At 40.3% G+C, this 23,001-nt stretch overlaps 1 protein-coding gene across 1 annotated transcript in view; it reads right to left on the bottom strand.

Annotated features, from left to right (window-relative positions):
• Positions 1–232: 232 nt before the first annotated feature.
• The window catches only part of LOC149286139 (protein ABHD15-like), a 60,629-nt gene continuing 37,860 nt past the window's right edge, over positions 233–23,001 (bottom strand). The window contains exons 2-4 of the mRNA XM_089494447.1: positions 10,933–11,418; positions 6,788–7,140; positions 233–770 (exon numbers count right to left, since the gene is read on the bottom strand). Coding sequence (XP_089350573.1) covers positions 233–770; positions 6,788–7,140; positions 10,933–11,418 — 1,377 coding nt within the window. The remainder of the gene's footprint in view (positions 771–6,787; positions 7,141–10,932; positions 11,419–23,001) is intronic.

The raw sequence follows: 23,001 nt of genomic DNA, 5'->3' as shown, positions 1-23,001 counted from the left end.
TTTTTTGGCTCTGGCAACAGTCTGCTGATTGAGAAATAAAATATTTTATTTGTCATCACAATAAATTAAGAGGCGAGTCAATTTTGTTAGCTTGCAGCAGAGATGCCATTTGACCGTCAGTGATGCTGACCAAAGGTTGATATCCTTAAAATAATCGCCATATTAGATTCATGTGTTTGGAAAGGCAGATGCCTTACCACCTTGGCATAGAGTTTGGTCACTATAGCTTCTGTCATCTTGTATAAGATCTTTGCCAGTTATAAATTTCATGAATGTTATGAGGGCAGCTTTGCTCGTTCCTACAAGTTCTGTCTGGGGCCATTCTGTTCAGAGAGATGGAGACTTTTCTTTTCCTCCTGGACAGACCTTTCAACTTTTCTTCCATCACAAAGAAATCTACAGCAGACTTAAAAAAATCTAATAAAGCACTGTGACTCCATATAGTACTGGCCATGTCCTCTTTAATAAATCCACAGTGGCCACCATGGCGAGTAAGCAGCAGAAAGAAATGGGGGTTTGTCTCAAACAGCTCAATGGGAACAGTGTTGTTTGGGTCTCCACGTATTGGGTCATCTTGGCTGCAGATACAAAGCACTGGAATAGCAACTTCATCAATGTCTCTGAGAGGATCATTTTTCTCCCAGTAGGAATCCCATGACAGATTGCCAGAAACCTTAGTTTGGCAGAACAACACCTCTTCCAGCTCCTGCAAAGTTTTGCTCCCAAAAAGTTTGTCAGTATTTATTATTTGCCCCAAGGCAGTAACATACCTAAAATAAATAAAAATCATATTAGTTCTCCTTAAAGAAAGTTTTCTAAAGAAATATGTTTAGAAACACACACAAAATTGTTGTTGTATGCTGTTATAGGTATCAGACAGTAAGAAAATTACAGAACCCCCCCCCGAAAAAAATACAAGACATTGTAGCCATGTTGGTGAGCAAAAGATGTGGGTCTGAAGGATTTACAAACTATTTTTGGCATTGGTGATTACAAGACGATGGAAGCCTACATTGGAGGATTGAGGTGAGAGGAAACTAGTGAAAAAGACAACTTCTTAAAATTATTATTATTATTTTCTTTTATTTATATTGCGCCAACAATTTATGCAGCTCCTAATACAATACATATATTCAAGAGGTATGACAAGACGAGAATTGACAGACCAAGACAAACCGATACAGGTGGAGAGAGAAATCTATGAATGGTGTAACAAAACAAATAATAAAAATATATACACAAATAAAAACTCGGCATTTTGTTAAGTCACAGCTACCAGCAAAATTACTGTGTCTTTGCTGTAACAAAATTTGAAATGACAGCTTTAACTTACAAACAGAAAACTAATGCAACTCTTTTGAGATACATCTCACACAAGTCGACATCTACTAGCAGAGCAGAAATTGCCTTTCCTTTTTCACTTTTTGAGCACTGCTGGAGGCTAAAGTTATTAGACAAACTTGACGGAGGGATGTGGCAGCCTTATTTCACTTCTATAGAAGTACAGTTCATTTAGCTAGATACACAAATAGCTTTCTGGTTTATATGCTTATGTCCCCAACATCTTAATGTCTCATTTTGCACTGGAACCCCACTTTACACGTAATCCCAACAACTTTCTGCAGATGATACAAAAGTCTGCCAGAGACTTTCCTAGTGGAACAAGCCAAATTACTTCAGTAAATTAGAAAAATGGTCCAGAGTGTGGCAGCTGCAGTTTACAGTTGATAAATGTAAAATGAGGCATATGGGACATAAAAAAAAAAAGAACAAAACAAAAAGAATATAGCACTGGGGACACTGTTAAGTGGCAACAAAAAGAAAAGAAAAAAAAGGGATTTGGGAGTAATTATTTCTGGGGTATATATATATATATGTTTTTGTTTTTTGTTAAGATAATATTGGAAAAAAGCAAGCAGGGTGCTGAATGGTTAAGGTAGAGGGAATGGTAAGAGGAAGAGCGAGGTGGTTATGCCGCTTTACGGATTTTCAGTCAGACCTCATCCAAAGACAGTGACGTATCTACTTCTAGGCCGACCAGGCTTAGGCCAACAGGTCCAGGGGGCAGCAAACCAGGTGGCAGATTGCCCTCCTGGGTGTTCAAGACCTTATATTTTCCATCTAAACAATGGGCCAAATACAACTGGGATATCAGGTGTCTTGATCGACCAACCGGCCTACCTACACTGTGGAGGCTGTGCGGGCTCAGTACAGCCTCCATAGACTGCATTAGAACAGTGGCGTAACTACAGGGGTCACAGCTGTGCCGGGGCCTGTGCCTCTAATAGTTTATAAAAGGGCCCTTCCGACCTGGACCTCATCTGTAGAAGGATATTGATGTTCTGGAGATGGTTTGCAGAATAAAAATCAAATGGGAAGACTGAAAAGGTTCTCAGTAGGGCTGCAACTAACGATTATTTTAATAATCGATTAGTTGGCCGATTATTTTTTCGATTAATCGATTAATCGGATAAAAAAAAACAATATGCAAATTTTTAGTTTATTTAAAATAATTTAATGAACTGGATGTTAAAAAAACAACTTAAAATTTACATTAACATTCTTATTTTGTTATGATGTAATAAAAAAACAATATTTTCAAAGTACAAAAACCCAAACACAATATTTATGAAACAAAATAACCCCAAACATTCTGAAAAGAGGTGGACTATTACTGTTCAAGAAACTTTGCCCCAGCCCTGGTACTTTGCACCCAGCACTTTGCACTTTGCACCCGGCACTTTGCACCCGGCCCTGGCACTTTGCACCCGGCACTCAGCACTTTGCCCCACCCCTGGCACTTTGCACCCAGCACTTTGCACCCGGCACTTTGCACCCAGCCCTGGCACTTTGCACCCAGCACTTTGCCCCAGCCCTGGCACTTTGCACCCAGCACTTTGCACTCAGCACTTTGCACCCAGCCCTGGCACTTTGCACCCAGAACTTTGCACCCAGCCCTGGCACTTTGCACCCAGCACTTTGCACTCAGCACTTTGCACCCAGCCCTGGCACTTTGCACCCAGCCCTGGCACTTTGCACCCAGCACTTTGCACTGTGCCCCTGCACCCAGTCTCCAACTCTGCCCTGCACCCAGCCCTGCCCCCACATTCTGCCCTGCCCCCACACTCACACCCTGCCCCCACACTCACACCCTGCACCCACTCTGCCCTGCACCCACACCCTGCCCTGCATCCACACCCCCACTCTGCCCTGCACCCAGTCTCCCACTCTGCCCTGCACCCCCACCCCCACTCTGCCCTGCACCCAGTCTCCTGCCCTGCCCCCACACTCACACCCTGCCCTGCATCCCCACTCTGCCCTGCACCCCCACCCCCACTCTGCCCTGCACTCAGTCTCCTACCCTGGCCTGCCCCCCCACCCCCACTCTGCCCTGCATCCCCTGAAACCCCACCCCCACCCCCGCGAATCGCTCTGTGCGAACAGAGCCACTCGCACAGAGCGAACCGCTCTGTGCGAACGGAGCCACTCGCACAGAGCGATTCGCACAGACATGAAGAATACTTACCTCCGGAACGCGTCACATCCGTCACGCAGTGCAGAGCGTGTAGCGGAAGCAGGGAACGCTCCTAAGTAAAAGGAGCCAACAACGAATCGATCACTCGATTAATCGATAACGGAAATCGTCGACAACGATTTCCGTTATCGATTATTATCGATTTTATCGATTCGTTGTTTCAGCCCTAGTTCTCAGTATGTATGTGCCACAGGAAGTTCACAAATTGGTGGACTAATTATATACAAGATATATCCCAATGTTTCCTTATGGACCCCCAGTGACGGCAGATGTCTGTGTGCACTGTAATGCAACAGTAAATACCGTCAGAATTTGGCAAGAATTGGAATACAAATTTGTGCTCCAGTCCTCCTCCTAGGATACCTTTTTTTTGCTCAAGATGGCATTCCCCAGGGCCTGGTTCTGCAAAATGTGAAGGAGAACAGCCTCCAGCAGTGACACCTCCCTTACGAAAAATTACTGCAGTTTTTTCTGAAGTAATACTGCAGTTTTTTGGACATGAAAAAACTGCAATACTGCACTTTTACTGCACTTTTTTTTTTTTATATTGCAAACCTACAGTTGTACTTCAAAGTACTGCAGCTTTATTGCATTTGTACTTCCGTACAAAAATAACTGCAGTACAACTGCAGTACAGTGAACTACAAATGCAGTAAAAGTGCAGTAAATGTGAAGTAATACTGCAGTAAAAGTGCAGTATTGCAGTTTTTTCATGTCCAAAAAACTGCAGTATTACTTCAGAAAAACTGCAGTATTTTTTTTGTAAGGGCTATACCGTCAAAATCTCCTAGAGACTATTTAGATGCTTGCAGCTATGCAGAAACCTGAAATCAATAGGGGTATATTACTTCTACGCGTACACATTTTGAAATTCTTTGGTATGTAAAAGACAACCCCTCAGATCTAATCTATGCTAGCTATTTGGCTACTGTCCTCCTTTTATACAACGATGTTCTCTTATTTTACTAGATGGGATTTAGACATTGAAGAGGTGTATTGGGGGTCAATGAGTGTTTTTTTCGAATACTACATCCGCAAAACATTGCTCACTGTTGAGTTATGGACAGAGGTAAGCAGTCACATATATATATATATATATATATATATATATATATATATATATATATATATATACACACACACACACACACACATATATATATATATATATATATATTTTCATATGTGGTGTCCTACCCACTCACTTTGTATTTTTTTAACCAGTTCCTGAGACTCCTTTCAGAAGCCACTGGACTTAGACCTGAGGACGTCTCTGTTCTCCAATCAGTTAACCTCACAAAACATGAAAATACACCCTTACCTAAAAATGGCCTGCCTGTTAAAGGAGAACTGACTCTGGATGGACCCTGCAGACTACCTGAATATGAATTAATGGATAGCGCTGTTTCAGACATCTTCATCTTTCCACAAAGTATGGACGCTATGATTTTCTAATACCAGGCTGCATGTTTATCCTTCTTTCCGCTCCACTGTTTTTTCCCCCCACTCCTCCCCTCTACCCCCCTTTTGTCTTCTTTTTGCCTTCACATGTATTCCTTTGTAAAATGAAGCCACACAGTACAAGCTAATGTTTTTCTTTTGAATAACTGCTTTACTAAATAAAACGTTTTACCAATATTTGTTGCAGAATAGTCACCCCACTGGCTAATGCGGAGTTGTACTTAGAAATATGCCCAACACAGATATTGTACAAAAATTCCAGTAATCGCCATTATCTAGGTTATTTTTATTTATACAGAAAGCAAGGCATTCATAATAAGAGATAAGGATATTAGAGAGCATAGGAAAAACATATGTAGCACATAACAAGCACTTGGTATGGAATGGTTCTGAGCAGAGACGGTAGAAAGACACAAAGCCTTACAGAAACCAGAAAGATTCAGAATTCATAAAACAAGGTTGCTGCAAGACCCATATTTTGCAAATAGGCAAAAAAAAAGTATATATTTATTTTAGACGCGCAAATCGTTCGTTTTTGTAACAAATGTAATTCAGCAGTGTACGACAGAGAAAGTAATATTTTCTGAAGATGACCCCAAAAAAGATATAAAAAAAGAAACGTTTTTTAATTAAGTATCTCCTGCTTTTTAAAGGCATCAACTGTGGTGAAAAGGTTTCGATCGGTAATAAAAAAAAAAAAAAAATTCAAATGCCATTAAACATTTTACCCCTACACATTCTTGGTAGTAAATGAAAAATGAAGCAAATGCATTACATACCATATCTATTTTGTGCCAACTAAAATCCCTTAACTCAACTTAAAAACTAGGTGACATACCGATCAAAACATTTTTAGCAGAAAACACCCACATTAGCATTTTTGGGGGTATTGGGATTGATTAAATACCTTGATTTTCACATGATTCTGTACTATATCTCAATTTTCATAGTGCCATCCTAGACGACGAGTTAAAATAGCTTGTTAGACTTACATATTACATAAATAAGTTCTTCTACCTGAATAAAGTGAACCGAGTCATTACCAGTAAGCGTACTAGAATCTTAAAATAAATAGGAACATTGTAGTTACATTTGTCACCGTAGGTGGAATCTAGTAATAAAAATGCAGATTTTTTAAGCATTTATAAATGAAATAAAGTATATCTAGAGTATTATACTTTGCTGTTTGAAAGGACCAGCAGGTTATCACAAAAGGAATAAACCAGGTTTATTTTAACTTCTAACAATAAACACACTTGTGGACATCCACAAATTATATGTGGCTCTAGAAAATCTTAACTCATAGATGGAGGACATACAACAAAGTTGTTTTAATCAAAATAAAGTATACATTTCAATTGCGATTGGTGCCTTATCAGGATCTCATAAAAGTGCCACAGGACAAAAATATAAAAAAAGCCATTTACTTGCAATTACAGAGAGGTTTATACCTCTAAAGCATGACTTTGTAGGAGAGATAAACATTTGAGTTTGCTGACCTACTCTAGATTATGAATGTAAAACCCTAACGTGATCCATGTGTACAAACCTGCCCTGCGTTATATATAGTTAAATGGATAGGATGTTTCAGAAATCTTAATGCAAAGCCAATGAGATGTTGGTCTCTGGGGTTGGTCCTCCATAGTCCATAGAAACATACACATCAATCAAAAAAAAAAATCCTTATATTCCTAATTTTATATTTTTTGAAAATATATAAACATGCACATGCAGTGGCACCAGGAGATATGGACATCCATTTCAAAGTGCTTACAACAAACTTGAATTTACCTGCTTAGTTGGATCTTTTGATACAAGAGTATTAGGTTTCTCCACAGCCAAGGACAGCCAGCTTCAAACCAGTCCTGCATGCGAAACAGTGGAGAGATGCAGCCTGCTGCTGTGATGTAACTGGATGAGCCACATTCGCCCAGGTAGGACAGAAGTAGCCCAGCACCCGTTCCTTCCCCTGCTGCAAACAGCCGAGATGAGGGCTGACAGTGACGGATATAGCGTACAGCTTCTCGTAGGTCATTAGGGTCTCCGTAGGGCTGAAGCTTGATTGTGTTTAATGGACAACCATTTTGGCACCGACGATTAAAGATAACTGCCTGATACCCTTGAGTAAGGGCCAAGTGGCACATCTGTGAACAGAAACATTTTGTATGCAATTAATATATATATATATATATATTTATTTTTTACAGCCTGGCAGCATTAGTTATTTTTTTAGTTTCTGTTACAAAATGTCACCCGAGTCAGTTTAAAACTGTACATAAAATAAAATTCATACAAACTAAGACTTTAATGCAGAACATTGGGTCAGATGGTTAGTGGCCTATCAGTTTTTTTTAATTGCTTGATTTTTATGATATCAGTGCTAAGTGAAAAGCTTCCACTAACCAACCATTGCAAACGTTTATTACCAATCACATGGAGGCTGAAATGCATGCACAGATGAAGTGTTATGAGGATATACGAGTATGTTTTCTTTTAAGATCCACCAATAATGAAGTTCATGGTTGTAAAACTATTTGCCAGTAAAATTACAAAGCCCATTTATCTATTTACCACCAGTGTTGATAAGTTGCTAAATAACAAGGGTTGTAATTGTATGATGTCTTTCCTTGTAACCCAGCTAGAGGCTGATTTGCGTTCCTCAGCATATTTAAAACCTTACGGTTCATGGGATGCCAGCATATCTAGGAACTCTCCAAGTATGATTTAATATCTCCAGATGAAGCCCTGCTTACCTGGGTCTCTGTCACTTTTCTCCGTCTCTGAGCTGGAGAGTCGTGTTTGGCCATACCCATTCCACATCTACTCACGACTGGGGCAAGACTCAACCCTATGGGAATCTATCCCTGCTCCATGGATGGCTAGCCCTCCCTCTGGAAGTTCCCAGGTATGGACATCAATAGAACTCAAGTCTACCAAACAGAGAGGGACAACCCAACTTCAAGTGTCTTCATACCTATGTGTTGTAGAACATGATTATATTGTATTTGTATATCATCAAAGTATATAATTTAATGTTTTCAACATCAACCTGAAGACATTTCCCAACAGCACACAGAGAGCAGTCCTAGACCTTTGTAGAGTTACAGGTATTAGTACTAAAAACAGGTTGATTTTAAACACTTCAAATGTATTATTAACATTATAAAAAACAACTGGTACCTAGAAAAACATATGAATTCAGTTATTGATGAAGGAAATTTTAAAGATTTCAAAGATTGCATGTGGGGTCAAGCATGAACATCCTGGAATTTTAATTATTCTTTAAGCAATGACTTGCAATTTAATATTGTAGGAAAGTCATTGCATTTAAAGTATGATGTAAGAAGCTCAAATGTATTGAATACATACATACATACATACATACATACGGTACAAACAACAAGTACAAATATGGTATCTTATTCCTACATGGTGGCACTAAACAAACGTTACTAAAAAAACCAAAAGGTCAAGTTGTTCAAAGATATAGAACAAGAACAACTAGAGTATGTAACACTTCATATAAGGAAGAAGTCTCCTGATTTAAGAAAGTACAGGAGGGAAGTTTATTTAAAAAGAGGAGAAATCTGAGAACACAAAGTCATAATCTAAAACTAAAGGGTCATAGACTTTGATGTTATGTAAGGACGTTTTTCTTTACCGAGGGGAGAAGTCCTCTCCTATTGTTTTACTTCCCCCTCAACCACTGACTAGATTGTAAGCTCACAAGAGCAGGACCCTCTTCTCCTTTTGCACCAGTTTGTTATTGTGTGTGACTTTACATTATTCCACTGATTATAACAGCGCTATGGAATCTGCTGGTGCTATATAAATAAAAAGTAATGTAATAGAGTGGTAAAGGTTAATACAGTGAGGAAATGTATACATGCCCGTGAGAGGCATAAAGCCGTCCCGAACCTAAGACTGGACTGAGGGCTGATTAATGTCTGGAAAAAGGGGAAAAAGGGGGGGCAAACTAGATGGGCCGAAGTGTTGTCATCTGCAGTTAAATGTTTCTATGTTATTGTACACATCCTAATAATAGCAAAATAATTACATTAACAGAACCAGTTTGCTGTATACAAGAGGGGGTGGGGAATAGTTAAGACTGAACACATTTTTCTAGTAGGCCTGTAAAAAAACAAACAAAAAAAAAAACACACACACAAACACAATAACAACTCCAAGAAAAAAACAACACAGAGAGTATTTTTCCAGGAAAGGCCACAACCTCTGAATGCACTTAGTAACCCTCTACAGCCGATGTGCACAATAACAGAGGTCTTGCGGACTGCGAGGGGAGTTTGAAAACAGGATGCCTGATGCATAGGTTAAGCGACAAACAAAACTCACCTATTTACATTAGTATCATTATGTAAAATCCTATCCCGCACTGTTTTGTGTATAATAATACTCCAACTCTTCTGCTTCCACCTAACCTTTTGCAACAAAGTACTACATCATTGGGGTTATATATATAAAAGCTACTCTACTGCAAACTGTTGGAAATGGCGCAGTCGCCATAGAAACTGGTGGAATGCTCTATTTTTACATCTTTAGACCAGACTTGCTCTTTAAACATTACCCCAATGTTTTACCAAACTGACCTCAATTCCCTCCATCTTGAATGGTTTTAAACATATGACTTTCTATGGATTTGAGCCAGGTTATCTTCCCCATATACAGAAAGAAATATAATATAAGGGCACCTGGGAATACAAGTAAGGGTAACATTTTCAAAAAGACAAGATTCATGGATAGACCTCAGGACAGGATTATTAACGGATTAACCCAACACCACATTATCCATATTGATGATAACTGTAGGCAAACCGTCCCAGTAATCTGGTCTATTTAACATTTTCATTAGAAACCCATTTCTCTATCAGAAATTTCACAAATAATATGGAGTTGAACAAGGAGAGTATTACACAAGTACTTTACCTGTCTGTTTCTAAAACAAAACAATTTAACAAAATACAAATAATAAAAAGTGCTAAAAACTGACTAAAATGGTTAAATTTAAGTTACGTACACTGGAATTAGTCACATTCTACCAGTTTTGATGCTAACTGGTATGTATGTGAAGGTTCCAATTTTGAACTATCATCTCTACAATTTTTTCTTATCTCTAGCATCAATTCCTTAAACAGAACTTAAATATATGGTTTACATAATGGAAATTGCTTATATTAGGTTGGGGATAGAGTTAGCTAGAGATTGGCATATGAAAAAGTAGAAATAAATTTTTTCCACCATATCCCTAAATGATAAAAGATAGATAATAGGAGAAGGGAGGTTCAGATACTGGGTAGTTGGCCAAGTATGTACAAAATGTATTTTCCATGCACTTTTTTTATTAGGCTTTTCCCAAAGACATTTATATAAAAAAAAAAAGAGATAATATAGATAAAATAATTACTAAAGATTAAAAAAAATGAAATGATAAAAGAAAATTATGGATGGCAGAAGCCATAGTAATTGTTAAACCATCTTAAAAGGGTTTAGTAGGTAAGAATCAGCATTGCAGGAAGCCTAAAATTAAAGTGAGCCTCTTTCAGCTACATCCTGTACCAACCTGCTTGAGTGAAATAAGGGTGCAGCAAAATCCTCCCAGTTTATATCATATATTAATTTACTATAAAAATAGCAACACAAACTACTATTTACCAACTAATGAGCATAATTAAGCACCAATATTATAATCCCAACACAACATACAATTACTAATTACAACATATTCTATTTCCAAAGTGACTCCACCTGTATGAAGACTAAATCCAAAACAAAACAAATTAGAATAAAGTTTCTGTGATTGATGTTTCATTTTATTTATACTATATAACAGTCTTACTTCCAAACAAAACACGAATCTGAACCCTATCAGTGATATGAGTCTAGTCCAAAAAGTGATCAGTTTAATGCTGATAGGTTACCTTACTGGTGTTCCTAGTGATCTTGCCAATTGAGTTTGGGATGACCAGTAAAATAGGTACAGATGAGTTACTGGAGGCTCTCCTTCTCTTTTGCTGATGTCCAGGCTTCACTGCCCAGTCCAGTGCCACCAGCCCATCATCACAGAGCTGAAGATGCTCTCTGACAAAATGAACCCCTTTGTCCACTGGACCCAGGACCCCCACCAAGGTCTGCAGGTTTGGAAAGGTCCTCCATAGCCAATGAACTTTCGTAAAGCCACTGAAAGTCTTGCACTGTTTCACCAGGTAGTTTGCTAGAGCTGATGGCTTGTAGATCAATTTGTGATCATCCAGTCCTTCCAGGGGCTTTGAAGAGACGACTGTCCTTAAAGTGTTAATGCACCACGTCTTATAGGATAAGAAAAGCAGGAGTAGAAGTGTTCCTAACAGGGAGGCAGCCCATTCTAGCATTGCAGAAGAAGCCACTGCAAGGATCCGATCGCAGAACTAAAGAAGGTGAAAGAGCGTGATAGCAAAAAGTAGGCAGAAAGGTGCAGGTGCTTGAATCATTGCTGCATTAAGGAGGTACGAGGAGGAAGTGTTCTGAGCAGACCACACATCCTCCTGCGAGTGAGCGTGTTCTCTGCCACAGCACACTGTTTACCACTAGTGGGAGGGGACAGGCTCTTTACACAAATGTTGCACTGACTCCTCTGGAACACGCTAAGAAATCTTATCTGTTATTATTAGCCTTATCACTGTTAGGAACTCAGCTACAGCCGAAACGGATTACCTCCAGCACTAGCTGGCTGATTCTTTTGTGATGTGGCTTGGCTGAGCTTGTTGGGAGTCATTGTCTACCAGTAGCTGATGTGGCAAGACTATTATCAGGACATTCTGGGACCTGTCAACATAAGAATTTGGCCCACAATCTATCAGCACCCTCCATGTTAAAAGTGCATTTGCACATTCTGCCAGTGGTATTGAAGTTAGGGATTGGAGCAGGAGGGGTGTTACACTAGTGTTGGACTGTGGCAGCTCCATAGTTACATCCGTTCTCAAGAAACCTGCTTTTAATTACACTCACATACCTCACAACACCCCTTCCACTAGCCTTAAAGCATCTGACTTTGCATTTTTGGTCTCAATTACACTAATCTTTTCAGGTTGTCATCCGGCTGCTCTGATCTCAGAGTCAGTGTCTTCTTTTCTAGGGACTCTTCTCCACTTCCTCGCTCAATAAGGCTCAATTCCAGAGCCTCTTCTGTTCCCCTGCCTCTCTTGGCAAACTAATTTTGTCCTTTGGCTTACAGTACCACCTGCATGCTGAGGACACTTAGATCTACATTTCTTCCCCTGATTTATCTTTTTTGCCTCTTTGATTTTGTCTCTAATTGCTTTGCATCATCTCTTACATTCTATTTCCAAAAACTGTTCCCTTTCGGAACACAAGAAGCAACTAAAGCTCCTTATAGGAGCCTCTTGTCAGCTCTGTCTTATTTGGTGTTCCTCAAGCATGTCTTGTCCCCTTATAATGACGTTTGAAGGCTGTTCCCAGGCTTAACTTCCTTACCCATGACTCTTCTAACACCTCTCTCCTTTGTCAGTCTCTTTACAGGCTTACCGTACCCTTCAGAATTTAATTTTAGGTCCTCACTCTCACCTATAAAGTCCTTCACATGTTTCCTCTACTTATACATCCTCACTTATACCCAAATACCTACTTGCCCGGTCCCTCTGCCAATCTAATAATCTTCATCGGTCCTCGGCTCTAATCTTCTATGCTGAGAGGTCTAGTATGTGGGGCATACTAGACCCGACTGTCAGGCCCCATCCGGGCTGCGGAGCTGCATGTCTTTAGTTTCCCTATTTTGCTACAGTGTCCCTAGTTCTTGCTACAGTGTCCCTAGTCCTTGCTATAGTTCTCCCTTTGCAGTAATCCATTCCTGGATTTCTGTAAGCTCTGTCCTGTACCTCTGACTCCTTAATTTCAGTCTTGCTCTTTGCTTTAGCTCTGTTTCCTTTATAAGGTGTGCCCCACCTGTGCGTTCTGTTTGTCTCAGTCTGCAGTCTAAAGGTATGTCCTTGGTTTTGTGTTTAGATTCAATGTTTGGTTTCAGCTTATTAGTGATTCAGTAAGCAGGGTTTAGCGTTAAGACCCACCGAATATTGGAGTACTTTGGCGTAGTGGTGGGCTAAGCATACTATGGCCATATGATGTGACGGAATCTCCAATTGTTATCTTATAGTCCTAGGCTAGTCCTGTGTTTGTGTTTCGGTCTTTTGAGGAGTTTGGTTCCTCTCTCCTCTCCCCATGTCCCAGTTAATATGTCCTATCCTTGCTTAAAGGAGAAGCGTCCGAGGATTCTGGCTCCTCACTCCATCCCCTGTGTTCCTTGCCTTGTTCCTTGTCCTGTGTTGTGCCCTGTATCATGCATGTCTTGTCTGGTTATGTTTCTTGCTTGGTCTCCCGGCCCCTTGCTCCTCGCTCTGCCCCCCTTGCTTGCTATGTTTCTCCTGTATTCTGCTTAGCTTCCCTACTCCCAGCCTGCAGCATCCTGCCCATTTCTATGTTCTGTTATGTCTCATACCTGCTCCAGGGTGCCGGCAGGTTATTACTTTGTTTTGTACTGGACAACATCCGCTGCTATGTCAGGGTGCTGGTATGTGGCTGCACAACCCTGGGTACTCGGCTCCCTGGAGGGTGGGGTCGCCCTGCATCAGGCCCTGACCACTCCGCTACTGCGCAATAACCCCTGCACACCATCTTTGGGACGCTCTGGGTCATGGTAGCCATCTGACCACGGACCTGGGACCTTACACCGACCTGGACATTATATTCCGGCACTGTGCCTTAAAGAAGTGCAACACCTTTTAATGAGGCCAGTGGAGGCTTTGCTAAGTCACCACAGCCTCCATAGTGTAAGTAGGCCGGTTGGCTCATTGTGTAGAGAGACGGCAGGGTGCTTCATAGTCTGAGAGTGCGATCTGCCACCCCTGTTTTGTACCAGGGTGGCTGCCGCTCCCTTGGACCTGTTCGCATTGGCCAGGATATGTCACTGACTGAAAGAGATAATCAAGGAATATCACTCATTTAGATATACATTATGATGGGCCTAGTAAAATCAGTGACTTAAAATGTTTCAGCTGAATTGAACCCCTTCATATTTTGTACCCGCAGACCCCTAAATCAGGAATTTTGCTAGGTGAATGTTCAACCACAATTGTCTTCTCCCTTATTTAGTGTACATAAATAAATAATATATTGTAGTTTAAAGGACAAATATGACAATCTCCTAAGGTCATATTCATATACATAATTCATCATTTAGTGTTTATACCCAACCAAAGCAAGTTAAGGAATTCACCCCAATATATACCGTATTGGCTCGAGTATAGGCCGCATCCGAGTATAGGCCGCACCCTAAAAGTTAGGTGCTTTTTTAAAGAAAAAATTTAGTTTAAAGTGTAATTGATATGCTGCCACTCTCCCCCCCCCGAGACATGCTGCCACTCTGTGTGTCCCAACGAGACATGCTGCCACTCTGTGTGTCCCCCCCCCCGAGATATGCTGCCACTCTGTGTGCCCCCCCCCCTGAGATATGCTGCCACTCTGTGTGGGACAGACTCTCCTAGACTTACAAGTGCAGACTCCTGGAGTCCCCGGTGTCTTGTGGGGCCCGCGGGGGACATCTACTCTACACAGAACGGTATGCAATCCCCCGTGGGAATTCCCGGCAAGGGAGATTGTTAAAGCACACCGAGCAGACGTGCCGGCAGCGGAGGTTGTTTTCGCGCATCGCCGCTGCCGGTGAACGTCTGCGCGATGCGCTTATACAGCCTCCCGTGCCGGCAGGGGAGGCTGTCTGAGCGTATCGGAGAGTAGGATGCAGGTCTCTGCACCGCTGCGGGGGATCTGTATCCTAACCCTACTGCCTGCCCGGCGCCCGGAACTGCATGTCCCGGGCGTCGGGCGCTAGACCCCGAATATAGGCCGCACCCCCACTTTAAAGACTTAAGGTGGGGGGAAAAAGTGCGGCCTATATTCGGGCAAATACGGTATATATATATATATATATATATATATATAATGTATTTGGAAAGCACGTAATTTGAATAGGATTTTAATCTTTCAGCAATACAGGGTGTCACGGAGCTGGCTTGTCCGACCGACTACCTCCGCTGTCTTGTGCTCCCTTAGCCTGGGACAACACACTTTCCCCGGTTCCCCAGTCACTAGCCGAGACTCAGTGTAGGGTAAAACCAAACGAAGACTGATTTATTTTAGACACACAGAGCTGGATATATCCAGCAAAACACACATTAACATAAAACAAGATATTGGGACACAAACCGCCCCCTTAATCTGCCTCTCAGAGACAACAGGGGCAGTAACGGGATTAACAATACAATAGGCGGAGACTGATTTATACAACATTAAACATCAAAGAATGGTGGTCACTCCATGGTGGCAGATCCTGGCTGTCTGCCGGAGATAATCCTCTCAGCCAGTGATGAGATCATACTGCTGGGGGTAGCCACAGAAGTCTTTACAAACCCAGGGCCCATAGTCAATAGGGAGGAGGCTGGCAGTCAGGCTTCTCCAGTGGCCCCAGTGATGGAGGCTTCCGTCACACAGGGCAAATCTGAGAAGACACACAATGTTTTGTAAGATGCTAATTTTTTTTATTTACCCAGCACTAAATCTACAAATGACTTCTGATTCTTCAACTACGCTAACAATGACCACCATGCAAAACCTAAAATGCTTGAAACTAGATTTTAAAAAGTTTGTATTTTCGCTCTATACTAATCTACCACAATCCCCTGCAAAAATATATTAAAAATATATTTAAAAAACTATAATTTTCACTAATATTACACCCGCCCTAAAAATGCCCAGATTAATAAAAAAAAAGAGAAAAATGATATTGCAACTGGTGGCATGTGGCTCATCCCAAGATATTGTTCTGTCTGGGTACAAGGATGAAATGCTGCCCCCCAAACCATGCCCACCAAAATCACACCCACATTTACGCAGGCCAGAGCCTAACCTCCAACTGCGGGACATTTTTATTACATGATCAGGATGTCACCCTAAGACTCAGGTTTATCAGATGACTCACTTGCTTTGTGGTCTATTGGCTTTTATAATCAGTAAATGTTCTGAAAAGAGACCATATGCCATACACGGTGGATATAAAAAGTCTACACACCCCCGGTTAAAATGCCAGATTCTTGAAAGAATGAGACAAAGATAAATCATGGCAGAACTTTTTCCACCTTTAATGTGATGTGTAACGTGAACAAACTGAAATCTTTGAGGGGGATTTTCTTTTACAAAAACCTGTTTGCATAAGTGTGCACACCCTCTTATAACTGGGGCTGTGGCTGTGTTCAGAATTAACCAATCACATTCAAACTCATGTTAAATAGAAGTCATTACACACCTGCCATCATTTAAAGTTACTCTGATTAATCACAAATAAAGTTCAGCTGTTCTAGTAGGATTTACCTGACATTTGCTTAGTTGCATCTCAGAAGCCATGCTCCGCAGAGAGCTTCCAAAGCATCAGAAGGATCTCACTGTTGAAAGATATCAGTCAGGAGAAGGGTACAAAAGAATTTCCAAAGCATTAGATATACCATGGAACACAGTGAAGACAGTCAACATCAGGACTGGTGCAAGGATTTTTGCCACCCTAGGCAAAACAAAACTTTGCCGCCCCCTAGCTCTACCCCCACAAGCCCCCCCTAACTGGCCCTGACTCGCTCCCACTCCTCCCCATAGTGACAGCGAGCCGCGGCTGCTCTTCTAATGAATGACTGCGGCCGGCGGTTCGCGGCTGCAGGCTGCGCGGCTGCCGGCGCCCTGGTCATCATCAAGTGGAGAAAATATGGTACAACAGAGACATTACAAAGAACTGGGTGTGCTGCCAAAATTGATGAAAAGACGAGAAGAAAACTGGTCAGAGGGCCTTACAAGAGGCCTACTGCAACATTAAAGGAACTGCAGGAATTTCTGGCAAGTACTGGCTGTGTGCTACATGCGACAACAATCTCCTGTATTCTTCATATGAATGGGCCATGGGGTAGGGTGGCAAGACGGAAGCCTTTTCTTACAAAGAAAATCATCCAAGCCTGACTGAAGTTTGCAAAAACAAACATCAAGTCCCCCAAAAGCACGTCGGAAAATGTATTATGGTCTGATGAAAACAAGGTTGGAACTTTTTGGCCATAATTCCAAAAGGTATGTTTGGCACAAAAACAACACTGTACGTCCACAGTGTGGTATGGTGGTGGCAGCATCATGCTTTGGGGCTGTTTTTCTTCAGCAGGAACCGGGCCCTTAGTCAGGGTGGAGGGGATTATGAACAGTTCCAGATACCAGGCAATTTGGCACAAAACTTTCAGGCATCCGTTAGGAAGCTAAAGATGAAGAGGAAGTTCACCTTTCTGCACGACAACGACCCAAAGCACACATCCAAATCCACAAAAGCTTGGCTTCACCCAAAGAAGATTAACTTTTTGGAATGGCCCAGCAAGAGCCCGGACCTGAATCCAATTGAACATCTGTGGGGTGATCCGAAGAGGGCTGTGCACAGGAGATGTCCTCGCAATCTGACAGATTTGGAGCGCTTTTGCAAAGAAGAGTGGGCCTATATTGCTGCGTCAAGATGTGCCATGCTAATAGACTCCTACCCAAAAAGACTGATTGCTGTAATAAAATCAAAAGGTGATAATCAAAAAGTATTAGTGTATTCAACCAGGTTATTGTGAGTTTGTTTTGTTTTTTTCCCCCTCAAAGATTTCAGCTTGTTTTGCAATTGAATTGTTCATGTTATAGGTCACATTATAGGTCACATGTATATCTTTGTCTCATTCTTTAAAATCACAAGAACCTGGCATTTGAACAGGGGTGTGTAGACTTTTTATATCCACTGTATAGTAGGCACTGTATGAATAAAATACATTAAAGAAAGAATTGTGGAGTATTGCACCATGCACACACTTTCCAGGTAATTGCTATGTAACATTTACATGTTTTATGTGATTTAATAAAACCAGACTAGGACATAAGAATTGCATTGTTCAGTTCCTATAGCATGCCAGGGTTACACATTTAGAGCATTTCCCAACACATTTTGTGATTATTAGTTTAATATCTGATACATTTGCTATCTGGGAGCAATATATTAAAATTATTTTTAGAAAAAGAAGATGGAAGAAGAGCTTGTTCTGTCCACTTTGACCACTTTGACCACTTTTGTTAGTTGGATTCAGGATGGGTGAATGTTATTTGTATGCCACCCAGGGAGCCATGAGGTCACCTTACGATTGTCCAGTATGACCAAACTCTTTAATCTTCGCCCATACTAGTTGCCGGATGAGAGGATTCTAGAAAATCTTGATGATATGGGCATCTGGAATCTAAATATGACCCGGGCAGGGTTCCACTTCTAAATAGTCACTGTATACAAAGATAGAATACTCCAAGGGAAAAGGTTTATTTCGGTCCCTAGAAGATGAACTTAACAGGGTAATTCTGCGCTGTGCAAACTATAGGCATTCATACCCATATATAGTATTTTCTGCCATTCCCATCTATGATGAAAGAGTCGGTCATAGATTGTTACTTACCTAAGTTTAAATAATTTCCTAGGAAGCATAATGCGTTCATGGCGTGCAATATAATTTAATGCGTTTACATAACAGGGATATTGCTTGGAGCGTGATTTAGAATGGCTCACAGACAGGGCTCTTCCCTATTCGTATGGCTGGTGGCATGTAGCTTTATTGGCAATGCTTTCCTTTTGCTAATTGCCATAGTATTCAGCAATAGGCAATTGGCCGATTTTCGTGTTTTTCGATGTTCTTGCTTCTGTGACACTTTTATAAATCACTCTCTGTACTTTCTAACAGATAATATACTGTGTGCTGCTTAGAATGCTGTTGATTTATATTCTGATGAAAACAGTAGCACCAAAAGTGTAGAGTACAATATTTAGCTAGAGGCCTCAGAAATCAGGATTTATCTGGAAGCTATGGAATGAGATTACAAGGTCAATGTGCGACGGTTGTCCTTCAACTATTACACACAAGTAGTTATACATTACACAATTTTAAGCAAATACACAATGTCCTATATTCATCCAGTTATGATGCCTTAACAGATTGGCTATAAAAAGCTTTTGGATTTATCTTATAGATTTACTTTCTAGCTAGCATAATAAAGAACCTTGTAAATGAACTTTAAATATTAGCCCTTTAATAGCCCATCACAAAGATTCTATTGTCTTTAATGGTGATAACCAACAGGGCCCTATCACAGTCTCACTTGTTTCAATTTGTTTGGCTAGACAAATAGAGTAGAATAGACTTGCATTCAGATGTGTATGAATTGTAACAAATTTGCCAAATAAGCTTATGCAATGCTCAGAAACATGCCGGGTCCCAATTACATGATACCTTTCATTTAAAAAAATTGAATATTCTTTTTAACTTGACGAAGGGAGGTTGATTCTCTCAAAATCCTAATCTACAAAAACTGGTTTCATAGAACCACTTATGCAATTTTAAACCAATAAATAAGTCTCACTATCAATAAAACATTATCTGGGCACTTATTAGTGTATGAATGAGTAACTCCATGAGTATGGTCCATATAATTATTTAGTCATTCCTATATTTGTAATATGTTTTACCATTTTCCAGGTACTTTATCTAGAAATCCACATATTTAGATGTGCCCTTTGAAGCATGAGTGCCACTCCAGTGTACGCATTGGTGAAGTGAGCACTGTATGCTCATCTCAGCAATGCATGTTTCAACGTGATATCCCTAACATCAACATTTCTGGCTCAAGTATCCCATTAAATTGTTCTTAATGCTCATTCGTCATTAGCCTAGGAGATGTAAATAAAGCTGGATGGATGACCAAGCTGATCAAAATGATTAAGAGGGCATCAAAACAGGTCAACTGCTTTAGAATCAAACATATTGCAATGTATCATCTATAAAGTGGTATATGATGTGATTTAATTAACATGCTCTTGGCAGTTATATTTTGGCTTTGCCCAACGTTTCCAAGGATTCTTCCTTACAGGGAGATGAGAAATTTCACGACTGGTATCTGAGCCAAAACTCAGTCATCACTGTCTCCCTTTTTGACAGGAGAATGGATAAGGAGCCTGAGTTATAAATAAAGTTCAAAATCTAGGACCCTGGAGAGTCCAACGAGCACATTCCAACTCTCAAAATAAATAGTCTCCAAAAAATAACACGGCTGTCAGCATTCACATCACGCACACTAGGGATTCTGTCACTTCTGTTATCCATTCTTCTTCTTCAAAGAAATGCACTGTATACAGCTATATGACAATTAACAATGGTTGATTTGCCATAATTCAGACAAGTACATATCATCTGTGTAATTCTTATATTCTGAGATCTTTAAATTATGCTTTTTAAATGACCTATTGTCTACAGATGTTCTTGGGACATGTTGCATCTTGAAAAACAGTAAGCTTTTGAAACTCAAACAAAGGGACTGATACACAATAACTAAGCTGTCGAGACAACTTCCTGTGTCAGTTTGTCTTTATCTCTTGTGAATTACCTGTAGCATGTACATTTGAATTTAAATGTATGTGTATATGTGTATATGTGTGTATATATATATATGTTGTGAAAGCACCATGAGATTTCTGAGGGAAAAGCAAGCCTTCTGGCTTGTCTGGTGTCTGTAGATGAGTGTTTAATAATACTTCTACTACCCCTTATATATATATACACATATATATACAATTTATAGGTTTGGGCAAATTAGAAGGGGTTCAGACCTAAACTCATTTTTTGCATGGTGATTTACAGACAAATTTTTTTTCTGTATTTTATGTTAGAAGTAGAGTAATATACACATATATTTTGTTTTCATTAAAAAAAGAAGCTATTCATAGATGTCAAGTTTAAGGAAATTGTGTATCGCATCACATAATATATAAAATATATTTTCCCCAAATGTGCTTCTCTTTTGGCACTTTTGGTGCACCTGCTTCTTTCAGTTATAGCTCTGATGTCCTTCATCATCATCATCGTTTAATTAAGTAGTAGTGGATTTCTGAATTTCTTTTTGTTTATGGGCAGGGGTGACACCACACTGTCTGATTCTTGGATCTTGGAAGGCATAAGACATTTCATTTTCTTAGAATGCATACCTCCTCTGGCTAGGGGTGAGATTTTCTAACACTTTTTATGTGATCTGTGAAATATTATTGGCTACACTTGTAGCTCACTATGGCGTTTAGATAAATGTAGTTAATTTGCACTATTCAATTTATGATACATTGTCTGGTGTTATATTACTGTGACTTTTAAGGCTTTAGAACACTGTGATACACATATACCTAGTAAACATTCTGAGCTCCGATAAAATGAGGACAAGGGACAGGGTGATTTGGGTTACAAAGAGAGACTATCCCTCCTAACACACACATTTGAGAAGTACGTAGGATGCAATGAGCTCACTTATAATGAGGGCAATGGAAGTAACATGGACATTTTAAACAATTTTAAGGTGTGAGGGCACCAAATAAACTGGGTTTGTAATATGCTGCCTAGCTCATTGCCATAGTTGGTCAATAGACACCATTAACCGCTGCTACAGGGTCAGGTACATTAATTTGACTTCCTTTGGCTCAGGGTGTGCTACTCCAGATAATATCTCACCTTAAGATATTGGTATCACTAAAAGGGAAGATAACTATCAAGGTTATAGCTACTTCAGAACCTTTACTTCTGTGTCCACTTAAAGCTCCTAAACAAGGCAAACAAGCAGAAAAGTAGTGCCCTCTAATGGCATACATCTTATTAAAAGTGAGACTGGGTGGTGTGGTTACATTCTAATCCACATTCTATGGGCCTGGTTCAATGCTTTTAAAAAAAGAGGATGAGAAAAAGGAACAGGTGCTAAATTGTTACTCACTGTTTAGCGATTCATCTTCCAGGGCACATAGTACCAATTAAACCTTGTACACTGAGTGGTTGTCTAAGCAGATCAAAACAAACTCTCCAGATGCCAATTCAGATCAAAGTAATTGAAGGATGAGGTTTAATAAAGCTAAACTAGTTGTTTAGCTTTGTTGTTTAGTTGGTTAGGTTGGATTTATTTCAATTTCCCAAATTAAAAAAAGGTGCCAGCATTGCTATGTTTACTTTTAACCCCCCCCTTTTATTGTCAGAATATGTTTTTCAACTTTCTACCTCCATAAGGTTAGCCCAGTCTGTCTATCCTCATTGGTGAAAGCCAGATTTTTCATGTGGTTATTTAAGTGTACTTTTGCAGCAACGTTACACATGGAAAACAAACTAAGGAGATGGGAGACAGGGCAAATGCAAATGGGGGTTCTGATTAATACTTCAATGTATTTGCAAGAGACATTCTGCAATCTAATCTATTTAAGTACAGATGATGACTGGGGTGTCTGTTTAAGAAAACCAGAGAATGATTTCGGATTTTACTAGCCTTGGTGCAGTGATAATTAGACTTGGGCGCCGGCCAACTCTTTGTGTTCGTATTTGTGGGGGAAAGCTATTCGTATTCCGCAAATATTCGCCCGTTCCTGTGTTTGGTTCGTGCAAATATTTGTGTATATTCTTCGTGTTTGTTTTTTTTTTTCTTAGTTTTTAGCATCAACCAGAGGAGGCCCCTGCAGGCAACCAATAGAGTTGTTCGCACAGCCCTTTAACCCCTGACGGCGAAACCTACGGATTTCCACTTCCGTTAACCCCTGCGATGCTGCGTAGATAAGGTATGCTAGATGGGGAAGGGACCAGGGAGATCAGTAGACGAAGATTCTTTGTGTTATGTGTCTTCGTCTTCTATATTTTGCCGCTGCCATGTTCGTATGTTCAATATTTGGGATGAACAACGAAAACGCACCCTTCGTGTTTGTTTTCATGTTCGCCTGAATACAAATGCACAAGTCTAGTGATTATCTAAATTTTATTAGATAGGAGACTAATATTTGCATTGACTTTCTTTACTGTAACCTCCAGCAGCAAAGAAACAGTTAACATACAGTAAAAGAA

Source organism: Sceloporus occidentalis, unplaced genomic scaffold (assembly GCF_023333645.1).
Source record: "Sceloporus occidentalis isolate IW3139 unplaced genomic scaffold, rSceOcc1.0.p SCAF_72, whole genome shotgun sequence".
Classification (NCBI taxonomy): domain Eukaryota; kingdom Metazoa; phylum Chordata; class Lepidosauria; order Squamata; family Phrynosomatidae; genus Sceloporus; species Sceloporus occidentalis.
This window is presented reverse-complemented; position numbering and strand designations above follow the sequence as displayed.